The 18,978-nt window shown below is 39.0% G+C and overlaps 1 protein-coding gene across 3 annotated transcripts in view; it reads right to left on the bottom strand.

The window, feature by feature from the left end:
- CUL1 (cullin 1) overlaps positions 1 to 18,978 on the bottom strand; it is a 110,204-nt gene that overhangs the window by 27,391 nt on the left and 63,835 nt on the right. For all 3 annotated transcript variants that reach the window (XM_053608355.1, XM_053608356.1, XM_053608354.1), the window contains exons 4-9: positions 17,257 to 17,424; positions 14,100 to 14,150; positions 13,788 to 13,878; positions 12,592 to 12,755; positions 6,859 to 7,021; positions 5,580 to 5,710 (exon numbers count right to left, since the gene is read on the bottom strand). In XM_053608355.1, the coding sequence (XP_053464330.1) occupies positions 5,580 to 5,710; positions 6,859 to 7,021; positions 12,592 to 12,755; positions 13,788 to 13,878; positions 14,100 to 14,150; positions 17,257 to 17,424 (768 nt within the window). The remainder of the gene's footprint in view (positions 1 to 5,579; positions 5,711 to 6,858; positions 7,022 to 12,591; positions 12,756 to 13,787; positions 13,879 to 14,099; positions 14,151 to 17,256; positions 17,425 to 18,978) is intronic.

Below are 18,978 nucleotides of genomic sequence, written 5' to 3'. Positions count from 1 at the left end.
TGCCAAAACCCTCCTGGTGCCCTAATGCAATAGGTGAATCGATCCTCCAGTGTATCAGCTAAGCTTGCATGCCCTCAATCACGAGGCTCTAAAAGCTGCAGAGAATGCTTCCCGCACATCAGCATCTGTCGGGGTGCTGGGTGGGATGGCCCACGCTGACGTACTTCACAGTATGCAGTCTGGACCCTGCCCCACATGTACACCAGGAGCCACAAGTGCCTGGCAAGGTACAAGACGCAACGCACCTAAAAAGGGCACAGGCCCGAGGGCTCTCGGAGAGCTACCGAGAGGGAGGATACCAAGAAGGAAATGCCCCTGGAGCCAGTTTTTTAGAAATAGCCTTTAATTTTTTAATTGGTTTTAGCTATGAAAAAACACCTTAAGAAAAACTCACAAGTATTGAGCATGAAAAATATTTAATTTACATTATAAGGCTGAAACTGAAAACGATTTCAATCCAGGCCAGACATACAGGGAAGCTAGTTTCTAACCAAATTAATGGTATAAATGGACTAACAGAAGAACTAGATAGATAGAAACTGTTTTTATACGGCCTATCATAGGAGTTCGTTTAAAAGAAAGAACATAAAGCATGGATGTAACATAAAAGCATCATATAGTCTAGAACACACAAAATTGACATAATCCAAGCAACTTTCTTGCCCATAAAAATATGAGCCAAGCACAGTGGCTCATGCCTGTAATCCTAATACTCTGAGAGGCTGAGGCAGGCGGATTGCTTGAGGTCAGGAGTTTGAGACCACCTAAGCAAGAGCAAAACCCTGTCTCTAACAAACAGCCAGGTGTTGTGGCAGGCCCGTGATCCCAGCTACTCGGGAGGCTAAGTCAAGAGAATCACTTGAGCCCAAGAATTTGAGGTTACTATGAGCTGACACGCCATGGCGCACTACCGAGGGTGACAAAGTAAGACTCTGCCTCCAAAAAAAAAAAAAAAAAAAACCAGATAGCCGGGCGTTGTGGCGGGCGCCTGTAGTCCCAGCTACTCGGGAGGCTGAGGCAAGAGAATCGCTTAAGCCCAGGAGTTGGAGGTTGCTGTGAGCTGTGTGAGGCCACGGCACTCTACTGAGGGCCATAAAGTGAGACTCTGTCTCTAGAAAAACAAAAAAACAAAAAAAAAACCATGTACATTCTGCCTGTATGGCACTTAATACAGTAATTATAAATGATTCTCATATACTATCATTAACACAATTAGGCAAACTTTTTTTTTTTTTTTTTGAGACAGAGTCTCAAGCTGTCGACCTGGGTAGAGTGCTATGGCGTCACAGCTCACAGCAACCTTAAACTCTTGGGCCTAAGCGATCCTCTTGCCTCAGCCTCCCAAGTAGTGGGACCACAGGCACCTACCACAACACCCAGCTAGGCAAACATTTTCAAACTTAAATTGTGTTTTCAAGGTAGTTAAGTACCACTCAAAATCATGTTTAATAATTGTCATTTTTACTAATTCTAACAACCTTTTTCCCCTGCTTTTTTCATAATCAGTGGGTTTTAGAAAACAATTTTCCAACTCAGTGGCTTAAACTATCTTTTAAATTTACCACATATATGATAAAAACTAATACCCATTTAAAATTACTCACTTTTCTTAGAACCTGTATTTATTTCTTCTTACGCGTATTTAAGCACCTACTGTGTGCCAGGCTACACAGTGGGTACATGTGCTCTTCCTTGCGTTCTTCAAGTTCTGTGGACTCCCCACCAGCAGCAAATAGAGGTGAGGAGTCTGAAGCCCGACCAAAGAAAGTCGTGTGAGAAACTCACATGCCAGTTAGAAGGCATCACAAACTTAGGATCAACTGGGACTTTACAAAAAGAACAGAAATGAAATTCGGAAAAACTCCTTTTGCAGAAAATAGGAAAGGTCTATTTGCTTTCCTAAACATTCTTCTTCACAAGAACAATTTTTAAAAACCACAGTTTAGTTACCTTAATATAAAAATCGTTCCTATGAAAATCAGTAACATAAAAAAACTAACATCTGACTTTTGAAACTGAAGGAGATATAACATAGATTTATCAAGCTATCAATTTTTCTTTTCTTTCTTTTTTTGTTTTAAGAGACAGAGTCTCATTCTGTCACCGCGGTAGAGTCCCATGGTGTCACAGATCACAGCAACCTCCAGTTCTTGGGCTCAGGTGATTCTCTTGCCTCAGCCTCCCAAGTAGCTGGAACTACAGGCGCCTGCCACAATGCTGGGCTATATTTTGTTGCAGTTTGGCCGGAGCTGGGTTCAAACCTGCCACCTTCTGTATATGGGGCTGGTGCCCTACTCACTGAGCCACAGGTGCCGCCCACCTATGAATTTTTCATGGAGAACAATTGTGCTTTGTTTTTTTAATTCAGGTTAACAGGCACATGCCAAAAGGGAGGGTCTGTACTGACCCCACGGATGTATTATTTTGTATATTTGTTTATGTGAAATAACAGAACATATAAAAACAAAACCGGTGGGGTCAGTCCCTGACGGTCCCCCTTTGGGACATGACTAAGTGCCTTACTAAGTAATACAAGTATTTAAAAGCTTAATTTCTGGTAAAATATAACTGCTAGATATGAAATGATTTTACATAGAAACCATATTTTTGCTTTACCTGCCCTGGAATAAGTTAATGTCAGATTCAAGACTCACTGACAGGGGTGGCGCCTGTGGCTCAAGGAGTAGGGCGCCGGTCCCATATGCTGGAGGTGGTGGGTTCAAACCCAGCCCTGGCCAAAAAAAAAAAAAAAAAAAGACTCACTGACAGGCTCGGCACCTGTGGCTCAAGCAGCTAAGGCGCCAGCCACATACACCTGAGCTGGCGGGTTCAAATCCAGCCCGGGCCCACCAAACAACAATGATGGCTGCAACCAAAAACTAGCCTGGTGTTGTGGCGGGTACTTGTAGTCCCAGCTACTTGGGAGGCAGAGGCAGGAGAGTCACTTGAGCCCAGGAGTTGGAGGTTGGGTTCCTGTGAGCCACAGCACTCTACCCAGGGAGACAGCTTGAGGCTTTGTCTCAAAAAAAAAAAAAAAAAGACTCACTGACAAAGTCAACTGGGTAGCATACATTCAGTATCCAAAATTTTAGGCAGCTGACGATATACAAAAGAAATAACAGGACTTAAGAATTATAGGTAATTATTTCTCCAATTTAGAACCTTAGTTTGGTTTAGAAAAGATGGACATTAGAAGTATTATTCCCCTCATTCCTATAAAAATGAAAAAGCACCTTACAATGTTTATTTGTGGGGTCTCCACTGTGCTGCCCAGGCGGGACAGACTCAAGTCATCTTCTCACCTCAGCCTCCCAAGTAGCTGCAACTACAGGCTAGCAACCACCACCCAGCTAAGATGTTTATTTTTAATCTAACTATGTTCACATAGAACACAAGTTCCCCAAGGCCAATTTATATCTAATACACAACATTTTCATGAAAAAGCAAAACCTGCTTCGTTGATCTACTACTCTAATTTATATCCCTAAGAGACTTAACTCATTCCGAGGACAGTCAAGTCATTTACTTGGCTCTGCTGTCCATAAAACTGAGTTTTGAATCAAGAACTAAGAAAACACCTTATGTTATTGAAAAGATGCCTTCATCGAGAGGAGGGTAGGGGTGGGGTCTTGGTGTGTGCCACACCTTTTGGGGGGAAGATACGATTGTTAAGAAGGACTTTGCAATCAGTGTAACCTCGTTTCTTGTACCCTCAATGAATCCCCAACAAAAAAAAAAAGAAAAGAAAAAGCAAAGAAAAGACGCCTTTATCAAGTTGGTCTCTTCTGAATTACACGCATGTGTGAATTTGTGTGTGCATTTATTGGGCCTTTTTGAAAAGGAACATTTGGCTTGGCGCCCGTAACTTAGTGGTTAGGGCGCTGGCCACCCATCTTTTTTGTCAGTTGCAACACAAAATAGCCAGGCGTTCTGGCAGGCACCTGTAATCTCAGCTACTCGGGAGGCTAAGGCAAGAGAATCGCTTAAGCCCAGGAGTTTGAGGTTGCTGTGAGCTGTGTTGCTATGGCACTCTACCAAGGGTGACATAGTGAGACTCTGTCTCAAAAATAAACAAATAAATAAAATAAAAATAAAAAGGAACATTTAGTTTGGAAATAAGAAAAATCATCAAGAGGTAGGGATAGTTTTTAAATGAGTTTAATTAAAAAAATTATTTATATCCGTAAGAACAGCATGCGCACTTACGTGCCCTGATTTAAAGCACTTTACATGCATCATTATTCACAGAAAACCCTATCAGGTAGGTACAATCATTATTCTACTTTTCTCCCCAAAATAAATGACATAGACAGGAGGAACAGGTCACGAAAGGTCAGACAGTCGTAAATGATGGAGCTAGGATCTGAACCTGAACAGATGGGTCCAAGGTCTGCAATCAGTCACTACAATACAGTGTAATGACACTGTACCTCCCAACACTGGGGACGTCAGATGTAAACTTATTGTACTACCACCTGGAGATCTTTTCCACTACCAAGTCTTTTCCCTCCCATCTTGTGAGCATAAATCATTTATTGTATACATGTAAAGGAAAGGCTTTACATTCACCCATCTGGTAATTCAGACGTGGCAGAGAGGGAGGCAGCAACCTCCTTAATTAAACATGGAAAAGAAACCCTTCAAGACACAGAGAAATAAGAAAAGATAGTATTGTCAAAACTAATTAACATGAAGCAGAATGAAATCAGAAATAAGTTTTCTGAATTCAGACGTAAGAACTAAATGCATTTTAAAAAATTTTCTTCTGGGTGGCCCTATGTAATGGAGGTGGTGGGTTCAAACCTGGCCCCGGCAAAGAATGGCAAAAAAAAAAAAAAAAAAAAAAAAAGATTTTCTTCTTCGTTACTTCTCCGTAGTAAAATAAAGTTCATAACAGGAACAAAACTGAAGACAACTGACCTGTGTCTCAGAGACATATGATACTCCTCTGAAGTACAGATAAGGTAGCAAGAATATTCTATCTAGTTCCTAGGGAAGGGAAATTAGAGAAAATGTGACCTGCAAGGCCCCCCCAGTGTGAGCAGCCTGTGATTCAGCCAGAGGGTACTGTACACATCAAAATTCCTGAAAGGCTCACCCAGAGGACTGCAGGTGGCACAGCAAAAGCTTCCAGGAGCCTCTTTGCTTGTATAGAAGCATATTCTCTCTTTCAGTGCAAGGAATGTAACAGTGAGAAGATACAAAAGGAAAAAAACATATGACAGACATCCTATTGCCTAAAAACTACCAGAACATAATCTGTGGAGTTATTTACTATACTAAACAAAGATGGTTTTCTACACAAAGCCAACACCTGGTACAGGAGCACCTGTGTGAAGCTGTGGCTATTAAATACTCGGAAGGCTGAGACAAGAGGATTGTGGGAGTCCAGAAGTTCAAGATTAACCTGGGTGGCAAAATAAGATACCATCGCTTAAAAAAAGAGAGAAAAAAGAAAAGAGAAAAAAAAAAAGAAAGAAAAGAAGTTTCACCGAGTGTTCTTAGTAAAAGTTTTACCATTTGGATTTGTCCATGTGTGACAATCAGGCCTGAACGGTTGGCAGTTATGCGTTACTTACATTTAAAGCAGCTTCTCCACACTTCTCAATGGCTGCAAGACCCTGATTATGAATGTGCGTCTCCAGCAGCTTTTTCAATTCTCCTAGGCCATCCTGGATTCTAGATACAAGATTATACATGCGCCCCAAGTCTGAAAGAAGAAGGAGCCACCTTTATGCAGCAAAGAAACTTTGCATATCCAGTCCATTATTTATGTATTTATATTGAGATGACAGATATTCTGAAATAAAATAACCATATTTTTAGACCTTAATAATTAAAAGCACTTAATGAACACCAAATATTTTCTATTTGGTATATGAATATTTTATTTAACAAAATGAAGTTATGCTATTGTAAAGTTTATTTTTCTCATTTGTATAAGAACCCAACATAATGGAGAAAAAAATTTTTATCGGAAACTACGGATGTTTTCTAAAATTTTCAAAACTGAGGTAATATTTATACCTGACACATAATAGGCAATCAAATACTTGTTTGTTTTTTGTAGAGACAGAGTTTCACTTTATCGCCCTCAGTAGAGTGTCCTGGTGTCACAGCTCATAGCAACCTCCAGCTTCTGGGCTCAGGCCATTCTCCTGCCTCAGCCTCTGGAGCAGCTGGGACCACAGGTGTGTGCCACAACGCCCAGCTATTTTTTGTTGCAGTTTGGCCGAGGCCAGGTTCGAACCCTCTGGCTTTGGTGTATGTGGCCAGCGCCCTACTCACTGAGCCACAGGCACCACCCTGTTTTTTAAAAATTTTAAAAAGATAGTATTTAAAAGAGATTACTATATCTACCTTAACTATACAAACAAACGAAGTCACAAAAGGATCCTCCAAATCTTCATTTAATCTATGTTTGGCACATAGTTAATTTATGAGGGTCAAAGAAGAAAATTGTTAAACTCAACATCAACCTTTTATTAAGCCCCTAACATGCCCCAGTAAAACATAAAAGTTGTTAAAGGAAACACAAAATAATATTGTCCCCTCAGAAAATTCCCAAAGGAAGACTAGCCAAAACATTAGGGATACTATCATTTAATGCTGACGTATCCAGAGTAAGTCATATTCCAAAGTAAACTGGAAAGATGCTCCTCTCTCCAAGTCCCAAGGGAATGATCTGCAGAGATCTGAAATCCATACACAATAATACACACACACGGGCACATGGGCATCTTTTAAAAAAACAACTGACGTGGGTAAGTAATGCTGCCGTCTCAGAGTCCAGAATTTCAACCAATTTCAAAAGTGCAGATAATGAATATCTACATTTTATGAGTCTTATTGGCTCACCTTCATTTTTATCAGCATCTAATAAATTCTGAAATTCTGTGTGGAAGATTTCCAGGTGTTTTTCAATGAGGACCTGTTCACACTTCCTTGCTAATTCATCCTGTGTGCTTTCATGAAGATAAACCTGAACTCTTCGTTGTTCCTCAAGCAGACGAGCCTCTGCCTAGAAAAAATTCATCCAAGTATATGGTTTTGATTTATTAGTAAAGAATAATTATGTGAATAATTGCAAATTACACTCACAAACCTGCTCTAATAAAATATAAGGAAAAAAAGGAAAAAGTGTTTTGATTTTAGGGTAAGTGACAATCATATTTAAACAGTCATTAATACATTCCATTTTCTCTGAAATATATACCATATATCCCCAATGCAAATCCCTCTCTAGTGCCCTAACAATGGTTTTCAGTAACAGTTCAAATATCTTTGCAACAGTATTTTTTTTCGGATAAGTGGTACGTCACCTTTTTAAGATAATGCTCCCATCTGACATTCTGAGAAAACACTAGATCCTTGCCTGCACATAGACACCAAGTTCAGAAGCTCTGCTTGTGACTGACACACACACAGTGCACACATACAATATCTGACCCCCAAGAATAAGCATGAGACTGTAAAAAACTTAAAAACACAAACATTACAGCCTTGAACATGTATCTGGGAAATCTACGGGGTTATTTATGCATCTCAATTTCTTGCATTTCCTTCTATGGAAGAGAGGAAAACAAAGATGTAATAGAGCAGAGCAGCAAAGTTACTAAAAGCCAGTATTTATATCCCACCAGCAGAAATACGTGTGGTGCAAAGTGAGGAAAGAATTTCACCAGTAATCTCAAATTAGTAGAGTAATATGAATAAAGACAGACAAAACTATATTTTTCAAAATATTGTAAAAATGCCCACATTTTCCAAAATGATTTTCAAATTTGGTATAATTTTAAAGAAATTTGGAAAAATTCAACTAGAAATGAATAAACACTCAAGACCAAGAAAACATAAAATGAAAAAAATGACCAAGCAGGATTTGTACAATCAAGAATTAACAAGAAAACTATTTAAACCACAGTACAGAAGTTAAAACCTTACTACATGTTTTAATATTCTTCTTAGCAAAGTATCTCAGGAATGGAAGAAAAAGTATTCAATGTACTCAGCCCTACTATGAAGCTAAATTATAGCTTTCACATAAAGGCTATAACCCAACTATAGCACAAGACTATGAGGAAAGGGCCAAGGAAGGGGAAGGGAGGGGGGAGGTTTTGGTGGATGGAGGGTAATAGGTGGGGCCACACCTGCGGTGCATCTTAGAATGGGTACAGGCGAAACTTACTAAATGCAGAATACAAATGTCTATATACAATAACTAAGAAAATGCCATGAAGGCTACGTTGAACAGTTTGATGAGAATACTTCAGATTGTATATGAAACCAGCACATTGTACCCCTTGATTGCACTAATGTACACAGCTATGAGTTAACAATAAAAAAAAAACCTTACTACATGTTTTAAAATAGTTAAATGTGAAAAATAAACTTGGAAATATCTGTATGTATCAAAAGATCAATATCCTTCATACACAATGATCTCCAATAATCAGTACATATATCCAAATGAAAACATGAGAAAAGGGCGGCACCCATAGCTCAGTGGGTAGGACACTGGGCACATACCCAGCGGGTGATGGGTTCAAATCCTGCCTGGGCCAGCTAAAAACAACAATGACAACTGCAACAACAACAAAAAAAACAGCCGGGTGTTGTGGCAGATGCCTGTAGTCTCAACAACTTGGGAGGCTGAGCCAAGAGAATCACTTAAGCCCAAGAGTTTGAGGTTGCTGTGAGCTGTGACACTACAGCACTCTACCAAGGGCAACAAAGTGAGACTCTGTCTCAAAAAAAAAAAAAAGAGAGAGAGAGAGAGAGAGAGAAAGGAAAAGGAACAACTCATGAAGAAACAGAAAACATTTGAAGTTATCAAATTTCCAACAGTTAAATTCTACAGCATATTCACTTAATGAAATATCATTATCTACTAAAATACATATGAAATACACAAACACAATAATCATTAGTAAACAAGTTACCAAAAAGACCTATAGCATTATTCTAATTTGGTTTATATACATAATCAATAACAGTGCCCCACACTTGTAGGTTTATATCATTTCTATTTTTCAAAAGGTCACAATATATAGTTCTGTTTCCTGATTACAAGGCTATTTTAGAACAGGAAGAGACTTTAATGCACTTTAACTCGCAAGTTCTGAGTTAAGATCCTGCTACTTCATATCTAGTGTTCTGTTAATCCTGACACCTTAGCTGGTGAAGTGCAGAATGTGCAAACCAAACAGCACCATTTATTGTTTTGTTTAACCTGTTTCTTGAAAAAAGAATTGTCTTAGGCAGCAAAACAAACTTTTACTCCTTCCCAGGTGGAAGATCAAGCTTTGATACCCCTGCTAATTCATCCTTGAAGGGCCGGGCTCCCCACATCTTAGCATCTACACATCTTTCCTGCAAGGCTGAGTGGGCAGAAAGAGTCAATGGGCACCTGGGTCATTACAGAAACATCCACAGCCACAGGGGCCTCAATACCAGCTTATTTTAATACCGGTAAAGAAACAAGGGACCCAGTGTTGAGCGTCATTTGGTTTTAGAAAAGAGCCATTTACATTCTTCACTGATTCTAAGTCAACCTCTTGATCATCATCCTATTTGGCAGATAATTATTTTGAAACACTAAGATCAAATTCAGATGACTAAATAAAATCAAGCAATTGAACACTACCCCCATTAATTCTGTTATTACAAAAACAATAAAAGGGGCTCGGCACCCACAGCTCAGTGGTTAGTGTGCCAGCCACATACACTGAGGCGGGCGGGTTTGAACCCAGCCGGCTAAACAACAAAGACAACTGCCACAAAAAAACCAGCTGGGCGTTGTGGCGGGTGCCTGTAGTCCCAGCTACTTGGGAGGCTGAGGCAAGAGAATCACTTAAGTCCAAGAGTTAGATGTTGCTGTGAGCTGTGATGCCACAGCGCTCTACTGAGGGCGACATAGTGAGACTCTGTCTCCACCACCCCCCAAAAAGGAAATTAAGTTATGTTTTATTTTTAAAAATTTTTTTAAATGACATTAGAACATAAACAGTTACACAAAGTTTTTGTAATTCAGATTAGTCTTAATCACATCAGACAGTAAGACATGGCCTAGAGTTGTTCAGTCGTCACAGCTGTCCTGAGAAACATAAGCCAAAAATCCTCAAACGGTTCCACTAGAATACCCCTGACAACAGAGAAAAAGTAAACACAGACCCTCAGGGAATCTACATGTCTATCCTCAATTAGCTGAGAAAAGCAAAATATTTCTTGAAGGTTCATACTTTATCTCAATACTGTTCATGAGTTTTGCATTTTGTTTCATAACAGAACGTTTGTTTTATTATAAACATAATTTCCCCATAGTTAGGAATAGCCTTTTGCTACCTCTGATCCTCTGGTTTACACTCTCTCGTGCATACCACATGCACTGGAGGTTCTGAGTGGTGGGTGTCTGTACGACCAAACACATCAGGGCTTGCTCTCACACTATTATAAGCACCTTTTTATAAATAAAAAAATACACTTTAATCACATTTTAATTTTTTGTAATGAAAGCTCATTTAATCCTCATTATTACTTATTATTATTCCCATTTTAAAGATGAGAGAATTGAGGAACAGAAAGGTTAAGGTCATCCACCTAGTCGATGGTAGAGTGGGAATTTAAAACTAGATTAACAGCCCAGTTGAGACACAGGCAATAGGATAAACTCAGAATATTCACATGGTTAAATTTCAATTTTACGCTTATAGACTCTGCATTAGGGACTCTCGGAATGCATGGAACTCACGTTTGGCACGATCCAATGAGATATAGGTCAAACCTTTAAGTCCTCTGGAAAAGAACCCCCAGGATGTAGGAAACATCTTGCTTCCTTGAAAGCAGGGATCATGATGGAATGAAAACATCCAGGCCACTGGAAACCTGTGCTCCTTAAGATGCCCTTAGTCAAAGGCCTGATCTTAAAAACAGAATTCCCTGTCTTAGAAAGCTGGTTTCCTTGTACCAGCGTGCTACTACTTTCATCAGTGTGGGTATCAAATGACCACAATTCACTAAGAACTCCACAACAAGGTTCAGTGCCTGTGGCTCAAGCAGGTAAGGCACCAGCCACATACACCTGAGCTGGCGGGTTTGAATCTAGCCCAGGCCCACCAAACAATGATGGCTGCAACCAAAAAAAAAAAAAAAGAAAGAAATAAAAGAAAAATCCGGGCGTTGTGGTGAGCACCTCTAATCCCAGCTACTTGGGAAGCAGAGGCAGGAAAATCGCTTGAGCCAGGAGTTGGGAGGTTGCTGTGAGCTGTGATGCCACAGCACTCTACCCAGGGCAACAGCTTGAGGCGCTGTCTCAAAAAACAAAAACAAAAACAAAAAAACTCCACAAGAACAGGCTCCCATCACTCGTGGATGTGAACCCTGAGAAGAGGATCTGCTTTAATGACACATGGTTTCAAAACAGTGGTTCTCAACCTGTGGGTTGAGACCCACAGGAACTGTATTAAAGGGTTGTGGCATTAGGAAGGTTGAGAACCACTGTTTTAAAAGAATCACCATACATAATAGCAAGGTTCATATAAAATGTGTTTACATAAACTACACCGTGAAATTTAAAAATGAAATAACACGCAACGCTAAGACTCAAAACAGATCGTGTTTCAAAAGTTCATTTGTTAGGCAGTTATTTGAAACCCCGAGGGAGCTAATTAGGTTCCAGATCAGCAAACAAAAGTTAATATAACCCATAAATATATACACAAAGAACTATTAATATTCCAAGTACAGGGCGGCGCCTATGGCTCAGTCGGTAGGGCGCCGGCCCCATTTACCGAGGGTGGCGGGTTCAAGCCCGGCCCCGGCCAAACTGCAACCAAAAAATAGCCGGGCGTTGTGGCGGGTGCCTGTAGTCCCAGCTACTCGGGAGGCTGAGGCAAGAGAATCACTTAAGCCCAGGAGTTGGAGGTTGCTGTGAGCTGTGTGAGGCCATGGCACTCTACCTACGGCCATAAAGTGAGACTCTGTCTCTACAAAAAAAAAAAAAAAAAAAAATATTCCAAGTACAAAACTTCCGAACAGTTGCATTTTTGTTAGATTTTGAGATGTCAGAAATTTGTTGAGGAATTCCAACTTCAAACTTCTAAGGCCCACTTATAACCACTATCTACTGCAGGAAAATGCATTCAGAATACCACAAACCGGATAGGACTTCCCCCATGTGGTTACAGCAGAGCTGTTGCTCTTACGAACTTTCTAAGCTGGCTACTTTCTATCTCAGCACATGGAAAAGGTGATTCTGCTGTTCATCTGCCCTTCGAGTGAATAGGAAATAAAGGACAAAGCAGGTACCAGACTCATTAAGACCCAGAATCCCTGGAAACCTCATAACATACATCTAGTTCAAGGACCTTATCTGCTGACTTTTTTGTAAAAGAAGTTTTACTGGAACTCAAGCACACTCATTTGTTTGTGTAAGTTCCTGGAGAATTAGAAGCTCCTGCACTCACTAAAGACACTATGGGATAATGCTCAAAAATGACTTGTGAAGAAAGCTGCACATGCTAAAAAGAGTAAGCTGAATAGCAATGACTGTTTAACTGAAGTCTGTACTTTAAGTACTATATTTAAGCTTACCTTTTTCATATATTCAGTAACTGGGTTTTGCTGCAAGAATTCAGTACTCTCTCTGGTATAAAATCTCTCCGTGTCAGCCAAAAACTGAGATTCAAAGGATTCTTTATACACCGTTAATGTAGGGCCCTTTGCAAATGCATCATCTTCATTCAGCCCCAATTCCACTAGAAATAAATATGAACTACATTTCAATTACCCCATTTTTTGACATATTTCAAAGAATATACTTAGATGTAGTATTCAGTTTAACCTATGCTTAAAAGGTAACTGTGAAATGGCAGGACAGAAAGTACTGAAGTGCACTCTTTCAATAGAAGGGAAGAGACTCTCAAGATATATATATCATGGGTCAGAATTATTTGCTTTTTATATAAAGCTTTATAAGTGATCACTCTTAAGATATATAAAAAGCAAATAATTCTGACCCATGGCCAGGTACATATACCTCAGAATTATTGTGACATTTACTTTAGAGAACTTTTATTTATTTTTTATGTTTTTATTTTGGAGACAAGAGTCTTATTTTCTCACCTTGGGTAGAATGTGCTATGGCATCATAGCTCACAGCAACTTCAAACTCTTGGGCTCAAGTGATTCTCTAGTTTCAGCCTCCTGAGTAGCTGAGACTGTAGGTGCCCATGATAACATCCGGTTATTTTTAGAGACAAGGTCTCGCTCTGGCTCAGGCTGGTCTCAAACTCCTGAGCTCAAGCAATCCACCTGCCTCAGCCTCCCAGAATGCTGGGATTACAGGTGTGAACCACCTTGCCCGGCCCCCACAACTTTTATATTTCTAAAAGCAATGAGTAATTTTAAATTTTCAAAGCAATACGATGCTATCCAAGCTTTTAAGATACTGTATTATCAATTTATCTATCTTAATTTTTCAAGCTGATACAGATTTCTGGTTATCATTCAACTCAATTAATGAGACTACCATATTATATTACATATGTAGTAATTCATCATGAGATCAGAAAAAAAATAATTCAAATATCTATTTCATCCTAACTTCCTTAAGGCACAGGGTCAAACTATTTTTATGATGGTTAAATAAAATCACATTGACTTCTAAGTATCTTTGTAAATGCTAACAATATTCTTGATACTATTAAAATATTTTAAAATGAATCTGTTAGAGCACTGTTATAACTGCCATTTGATATGAAAACTGTGAATAAAGGGAAATTATTTACCGTATGACTGTACAACTCCACTAATAAGCCTTGTATTGATGGTTTCACCATTTCTTTCTTTTTCAATCAGTTTTAAAACAGCATTTGTTACCTTTAGAAAGGACATAGAAAAAACGTTACGATACATAAATTGCAGAATACAATAGCTATTACTATATATCCGTCAAACATTCAAAGACCTTGAACAGTGCAAGATGAGAGGTACCTTGACATATTTCAGAGGAAAAAAAGACTAAGAAATGAAACTGATAAGGGATTTTAAAAGGAACACACACACATACCCCTCTCCCTCTCACTCACGCAAGTAGGTACCTGTTTATTCAATGGCCTGAACAGACAATCTCTCCAAGTCACCAACGCCAACTGGATAAAAGAGAAAAAAGTATAAAATGTCTGTACTCTTCCAAAGTATTAAAGTCATAAGAAATAACCTAAATCCCAAATTAATTGATTAAAATTTCTGGATTATAACTTAGACAAAATCTATTATGATGAATTCAAAGAGCCAGTCTACTGAGTTAACAACTTCAAGAGGCAAAGTACAGATATTTATCAGCTCCCATTTTAACAGTTAAGACAGAAACTTTGGATTTGAGAAGAACACTCATATCATTTTAAAGAGCATTCAATCTATAAATTTGTTCCTTTGATCAAACAAATTTAATTTTTGACCTAAAACGCTTACTAAAGATAATTCCACCTATCATCCCAGTGTCCTAATACTCAGTAAAACAAAGTATACACTATGAAAATCTACCAAGTTCTATTATTTTGACTATATATACTTTAAATGGATGCAGTGTAATATACATAAATTATTCAGATTTCCTATTTTACTTGTGTATGTGTATAAAAGAGGAATGCATTTTTAAAATGAATGTACAGAAATCATATGGCTTAGTTTTCCATTTTTCTAAACTTCCACAGGAGTTGTATCAGAAAATTAATTACTATAAAATGCTCCCAGAAAGAGAAATGTTAGAATTCATACATTGTTTTTGTTGGGAAGAAGTGTTACCAGTTAAAATAAAATTCAAATTTATAACAATTTAACACACAAATACAAAATGTGGAGAAATTCATTTAAACATAAATGCCAATCTTCTTCTTCCCAAATTTAACAATAAACTCAAGTGAGTTTACATAATATGTATTTCTGGAAAGATTATATGTAAACTTAATCTACAGAAAGAACTTTCAAAGTATTATTTTTACTTAATAAAAATAAATACTACATAGAATGAAAGCAATATATGTGAAGCATACTTTTAATCAAGCATAAACACTACATACTCTTAATTCAGTGGTTCTCAACCTTCCTAATACCGCGAACCTTTGATAGTTCCTGTGGGTGGCGACCCAGAGGTTGAGAACCGTGGCTCTGTAGGAAGCATTCCCCGTGCCCACTCACACGCAGGGTTACAGTGCATCTGTCCTACTCCCTGAAACAGCACACACAGGGGACGTGTGCTAACCCACCGTGTCCATGCACGGGTGCTGGGGGCCCTAAAATTTATGACTGTATGTTCCATTTCAAAATGGTAACTACAACACTTAAGGACATATAAAGGATGGGTTTTGAAAGCAGATTTGTAAAAAGTAGTTGAATCTTGATCAACATACTTTATAAAGTACCCTTATTCTTCTTTAAGTTTTCTTTAACTGTTGTTGAAAAGTACAGAAAAAGTCATAAAACGGCAACGATTTTGAGGAGTGTGTGATGTTATTGTGGGGTATATATGGTACTTCAGATCAAGGAGGTTTCTAAGAAGAGATCAATCAAAATCATGCTGATTCCTACACTGACTTTACATCTCAAGAAAACATTTGTACGTGAAAAACAAAAAGAGAAGTATAGTAACCATTCTAACACACACACGTATTACAGAAAACATGCTGTACATGATACATATACAATTTTTGTCAACTAAAAATAAATAAAATGTTAAAGAAAAGGGGACATATAAAAAACTCAAATAAAAAGACTAAACTTGGAAAGTTTTGTCAGGGGCGCTGGCCCCATATGCCGAGGGTGGTGGGTTCAAACCCAGCCCCGGCCAAACTGCAACAACAAAAAAATAGCCGGGCGTTGTGGCGGGCGCCTGTAGTCCCAGCTGCTCGGGAGGCTGAGGCAAGAGAATCGCTTAAGCCCAAGAGCTGGAGGTTGCTGTGAGCCGTGTGACGCCACGGCACTCTACCGAGGGCAGTAAAGTAAGACTCTGTCTCTACAAAAAAAAAAAAAAAAAAAAAGAAAGAAAGTTTTGTCAGAACTGTAACTACTTAAAGTACCATTATGAAGCAACAACTGCTTTGGTATAGAAATTGCTATATAAATGATAAAAACTAGTCTTGCATCTGTGATACATTATGCGTTTCTTTTAATTAAATTTGTTAAAAGCAATGCAAAAACACTGCTATTACAGCAACACTCTTGGATTTGGAAATAACCTCATTACATAGAATCTGACATTTTAACAACACTGACTCAAAAAAAGGGTATCATGTTTATCTGACAGCCTGTGCACAGACAGACCTCCCTGTTCTCAATGAGTCCTCCCTCAACTGTTCTGTCTGGACAGAACTCTGGGTCTCAAACTTGAGCCTATATCAGTGTCCTAGAGAACTTGTTAAAACAGACTGTTGGGCCCCATCTCCAGAGTTCCTAATTATATAACTTTAGGATGAGGCCTGACAATTTGCATTTCTAACAAATTCCCAGGTGACAGTGACCCTGCAGGTTAGGGGACAACACTTTGGAAACCAATAGGCCTAAAAAAAGTAAGCTGACTGAGGAAACATAATAATGAGGGTGATTTCCGGAAGCAGTTTCCCACCACAGAAATGCAGGAGGGCCCATCGGGTTTAGGGCTTGAGTCTCAGGTAAGGGACCTGATTTGCAGTTCTAAAACTCAGGCAGTTCCAGGCAAACCATGGACGGCTGGGTTGAATAATTAAAGAAAAAACTTTTTTTCTTCGAGGCAGTCTCACTATGTCACCCTCAGTACTGTGCCGTGACATGACAGCTCACAGCAACCTCGAACTCCTGGGATTAAATGATTCTCTTGCCTCAGCCTCCCAAGTAGCTGGGCCTACAGGAGACTGCCACAAAGCCCGGGTATTTTTTTTGTTGAAGTTGTCATTGTTGTTTAGCTGGCCTGGGCCAGGTTCCAACCCACCAGCCCTGGTGCACGTGGCCGATGCCCTAACCACTGAGCTACAGGTGCCGAGCCTAAAGAAGAAACTTCAAAAAAGTATATGCAGAAGTGTGCAAGTTCTATCTTAAAACTCCAATTTACTGACCCTTCTACTTTCTCGCCACAAAATACTTAAGAGTCATTTAGTGATAAAACAAAGAAAATTAACCTATTCCAAAAGCAGCTTAATATTTGCCTAGATTCCCTTAATGAAAGACAGTATATAGTATTGTTAAAAAATATACACTTAAAAGGTTTTTTAAAAAATATCTTACGGAATAAATTTCATATATTCCTTTTCGTCCTTCATCACATTCTCGGCGAACCCAATGTCTATTGAGGTAGGCACAGATTCCATTCAGCACTTTGCTTGAAAATCGATAATCTTCCCACTGTTGAGTGTAGAACTTTAGAACACTCTCATCCATCAAATCTTCTCCATCCTAAAAACAAGGCAACTAAAGCTTTAAGATGACTAATTTGTCACATAAAAAATTAAAGATAAACAAAACAAATCTATTGATTCAAAATGTATGATGCATATGATGTTAGGATAGTTCTTTACTCTGTATACAATAACATGATAATTAATATAAATTCTCACAAGAACACAGTAAAAAAAAATTACCTCCAATTAAGCTGGAACTTTCTCATACTATTAAATATGCATATACATACTCAAAAAAATACCCTGAATTTTTAGAATATGAAGATAATTCCTTTTTACTAAGAAAGTCACCTCAAAATCATCTCTATTTTGGGTATTTTAAAAAATGAACCTGTTCTGGCTCGGAGCCCATGGCACAGTGGTTACGGCCCCAGCCACATATACTGAGCCTAGGGGTTCAAATCTGGCCCAGGCCAGCTAAACAACAACTGCAACAAAAAAATAGCTGGGCGTTGTGGTGGGCGCCTATAGTCCCAGCTACTTGGGAGGCTGAGGCCAGAGAATCGTTTAAGGCCAAGAGTTAAAGGTTGCTGTGCACTCTACCAAGGGTGACATAGTAAGACTGTCTCAAAAAAAAAAAAAAGAATGAACCTGGGGCGGCGCCTGTGGCTCAGTGAGTAGGGCGCCGGCCCCATATGCCGAGGGTGGCGGGTTCAAACCCAGCCCCGGCCAAACTGCAACAAAAAAATAGCCGGGTGTTGTGGCGGGCGCCTGTAGTCCCAGCTGCTCGGGAGGCTGAGGCAAGAGAATCGCGTAAGCCCAAGAGTTAGAGGTTGCTGTGAGCCGTGTGACGCCACAGCACTCTACCCGAGGGCGATACAGTGAGACTCTGTCTCTACATAAAAAAAAAAAAAAAAAAAATGAACCTGTTCTAATAATAACTTAGATCATAGGGCCAATACTGTTCAATTTTTAAATGCATCTTCTTACTTTCAAAAATTTACTTTAAAATTACAAAAAAAATTCAGCTTTTTGAGGTAATGTTGCATTTATATAAACAAATACAATGGACAACAATATTTCTGCTTTAACAAGACGGTATGAAGAAAACGTTCATTTACCAAAATTATTTTTACAGAATTTCCACAACTTAAACCACAAATTTTTATTTTGGTTTATTTGGTAATTTTATATTTTATTTGGTTATTCAACCACAAACTTGACATTTTTTTTGTAGACATTCACACGATCTACAAAGCCAGTAGATTTTAAGGTTTTAAGGTTTTTACCCTTAAAAACCGGGCAGTGAGAATCCCTGGAGGGGAAGGGACAGAGGCTGCCCTGGCACTGACGCCAGGGTGAGCGTGGTGTCTTCACTGCAAACTAAAAGGTCTTAATAGATCTGAAACTCCAAAAATACATGGTACACAAGTGATCCAGCAACCCCTGTAAAAACCTCATCTTATCTTGACACAACCAGATTTTCTTTTTGTTTTGGCCAGGGCTGGGTTTGAACCCGCCACCTCCGGCATATGGGACCAGCGCCCTACTCCTTGAGCCACAGGCACCGCCCGACACAACCAGATTTTCATTCATACAAATGAACTTA

The sequence above is a fragment of the Nycticebus coucang genome, chromosome 11, assembly GCF_027406575.1.
Source record: "Nycticebus coucang isolate mNycCou1 chromosome 11, mNycCou1.pri, whole genome shotgun sequence".
NCBI lineage: Eukaryota > Metazoa > Chordata > Mammalia > Primates > Lorisidae > Nycticebus > Nycticebus coucang.
This window is presented reverse-complemented; position numbering and strand designations above follow the sequence as displayed.